The 2,500-nt window shown below is 40.8% G+C and overlaps 1 protein-coding gene across 1 annotated transcript in view; it reads right to left on the bottom strand.

Moving 5' to 3' along the window:
• Positions 1 to 5: 5 nt before the first annotated feature.
• The window catches only part of B3GNT2 (UDP-GlcNAc:betaGal beta-1,3-N-acetylglucosaminyltransferase 2), a gene marked incomplete at its 3' end in the record, with an annotated part of 26,376 nt that continues 23,881 nt past the window's right edge, over positions 6 to 2,500 (bottom strand). Inside the window, exon 2 of the mRNA XM_003787998.3 lies at positions 6 to 1,001. Coding sequence (XP_003788046.2) covers positions 6 to 992 — 987 coding nt within the window. The remainder of the gene's footprint in view (positions 1,002 to 2,500) is intronic.

The following is a 2,500-nucleotide window of genomic DNA, read 5'->3' as shown; positions in this document are numbered from 1 at the left end:
ATGGGGTAGAGGTGGACCCGGTCGGTGACATTGTACAGCCTCAGGGCCAGGTGGCCGGAGTAGAGGAATCCCCCTCCCCCAGCATAGGGTGGGTAGACACCAGAGTAAACAACTTCCGGGATGTAGTACTTCAGTTTCTTATCCCGGTGGGGTCCAGCATTGTGGATCACATCACCTATGAACAAATCTTTGGCTTTGTTCTTAGATAAGCTATTCAAGTAATTCAGGATGTGATGGGTGTTCACAAACACATCATCATCGCCCTTGAAGATGAACTCAGCGTCTGGACAGGAAGTACTTACCCACCTGAGAAACAGCACTTCCTTCAGAGACAAGTTGAAGAAAGTGTCTCTGTAGCTCCACATAAGAATGTCTTGGTGCTTCTCACTCTCAAATTTCAGCATATCTGAAAGGTCAGGGTGGTTGTCTTCTGGGGGAGTCTGGCCCAGTAAGAAGACGCGCACCACTGTTTGGTTTCCCACGTTGCTTTCTTTGCCCCAGGACTCCCTAATTGCTTGCCTCCTGGCAAAATGTGCAGTGAGGGACTTAATCGCCAGCAGTAAGAATGGTTTCTTTGCACACTTATGCGGCTGATCTATAAGCACTGAATAGTTGCGGCATCTCAAATACAGCAGAAAGTCTTTAAATCTGTCCGGCAGATTGTTAAAACCTGTAACAACGGACGTGACCCTCTGGTCAGGTTCACAGTAATTCAGATGGCTTATGTTGGAAAATCCATACACTTCCCCTGTCTGGTTGGGCAACATGCTCAAGATGGGATTGTACTGCCTGTTCAGCTTCTCTTGTTCTCTGTTCCAGTATGCCTGGGGAGGGGTAGATATCTTCCAGAACTTCTCTTTGGGTATTATTACTTCTCCTTTTCCATTTTTTTCTTGGCTACTGCTTTTGGAGACTTCCACAATCAAATAAATGAAGACATTTGCCATCATCAGGATACCCAACAATTTTATTCTTCGACGTCCAACACTCATTTCTCATATCTGGAATGAAAGGTGTGAGTATGACACTGATTAGATATTAATTTACATTTGCACACACACTTGGATTTACTTCACTTGCCTCTTTGTTTCCCCAAGAATAGTGATTTAGAGCACAGAATCTAGACTTGCACTACCCTAGGTTCAAATTATGGCCCTTTCTTTCAGCTTTATGATCTTGGTTGGGCAAGTGGTATTACTCATATCTCAGCTTTTCCATCTATAAAATGGGCATAATAATGTATTTCATAGGATGGTTGTGAGGAATATATGATTTCATATGGAAAACTTTTAAAATAGTGCTTAGCCAGTACCAAGTATTATGAAAGTGATTAACATTCTGCTGGTATCTCAGACATAGAACTATAAATACATGTTCCATGTCTGTCATTCTACATTTCTGTTGTTTCATTTTTTTAAAAATAGTGGTCCCAACCCTGAACGATTTCCCAACTTCCCATTTTACAGGTGAAGAAACTGAGGCAGAGAGATTAAGATGCTTGCTCTGGATTGCAAGGCTAAGAAATAAAGGAGATGATAACCACAAAGCATATCCAGAGAGATAAAATGAAAAGGCGGCTCGCAACAGCTTTATTTCAAGAGCCAAATACTGAGAACAACCCTAATATCATCAACAGGAGAATGGATTATCAAATCGTGGTATATTCATACAATGGAATATCCCTTGGCAATAAAAAGGAAAACTATTATTACAAGCAATATTACATTGTAAATGAAAACCAGACCCAAAATGTTATTTATATTAACTCCAAGAACTAATCTAAGCTCTAGAAATATGAAAGTGATGGAGGTGGGAGATTGGAGAGGGGCAGGAGAGACCTTCCTGGGGTAAAGAAATATACTATGTAGGTATTGGCCTGGATGAAGGCTTCATAAGTATGTATATTCATCAAAACTCAAACTGTATACTTAAGACCTCTACCGTTCATAGCAAAAAAAGAAAAAGAGAAATGCAAACAACATTTTAGTAATATCAAAAGATTTCAGGCTATGAGCAATAGAAGAACAAACAAAGAAAGAGTAATGAAACTATTTGCTAGGGGAAACCCCAAGGTTCTAACACCACTGACATGGATGGCCAACATAAGAGCAAACATTTAGATAGGTTTGACATTAAAATGCAGTGTAAAAGGAGGATGGTTGCACAAGAGCCATAAGGATTTCTTATCAGGTTAGTTCCAAAACTGGGGATTTACCCTTAGGTATTATTATATTTATTCCCATTTTATACCTATGGAGGCATCCATTTAAAGAGGGATGGGCAGAGCTGAAATCCAAGCCAAGACAGGAAGATTCCAAAGCTATCATGTTGAATTGGTAGACATTCTTCTCCAACCTGTGAAACAAAGCTGTATGACTATATTTATCAAGAGTAGCATTTACTGGGCCAGGGAGGGTGGTTCACACCTTTAATCCCAGCCCTTGGAAGGCTGAGGAGGGTGGACTGCTTGAGCTCAGGAGTTCAAGACTAGCCTGAGCAA

Source organism: Otolemur garnettii, unplaced genomic scaffold (assembly GCF_000181295.1).
Source record: "Otolemur garnettii isolate 467f Iridium unplaced genomic scaffold, OtoGar3 scaffold00024, whole genome shotgun sequence".
Classification (NCBI taxonomy): Eukaryota; Metazoa; Chordata; class Mammalia; order Primates; family Galagidae; genus Otolemur; species Otolemur garnettii.
The sequence above is the reverse complement of the archived record's forward strand: the minus strand, read 5'-3'. Positions and strand labels throughout refer to the sequence as shown.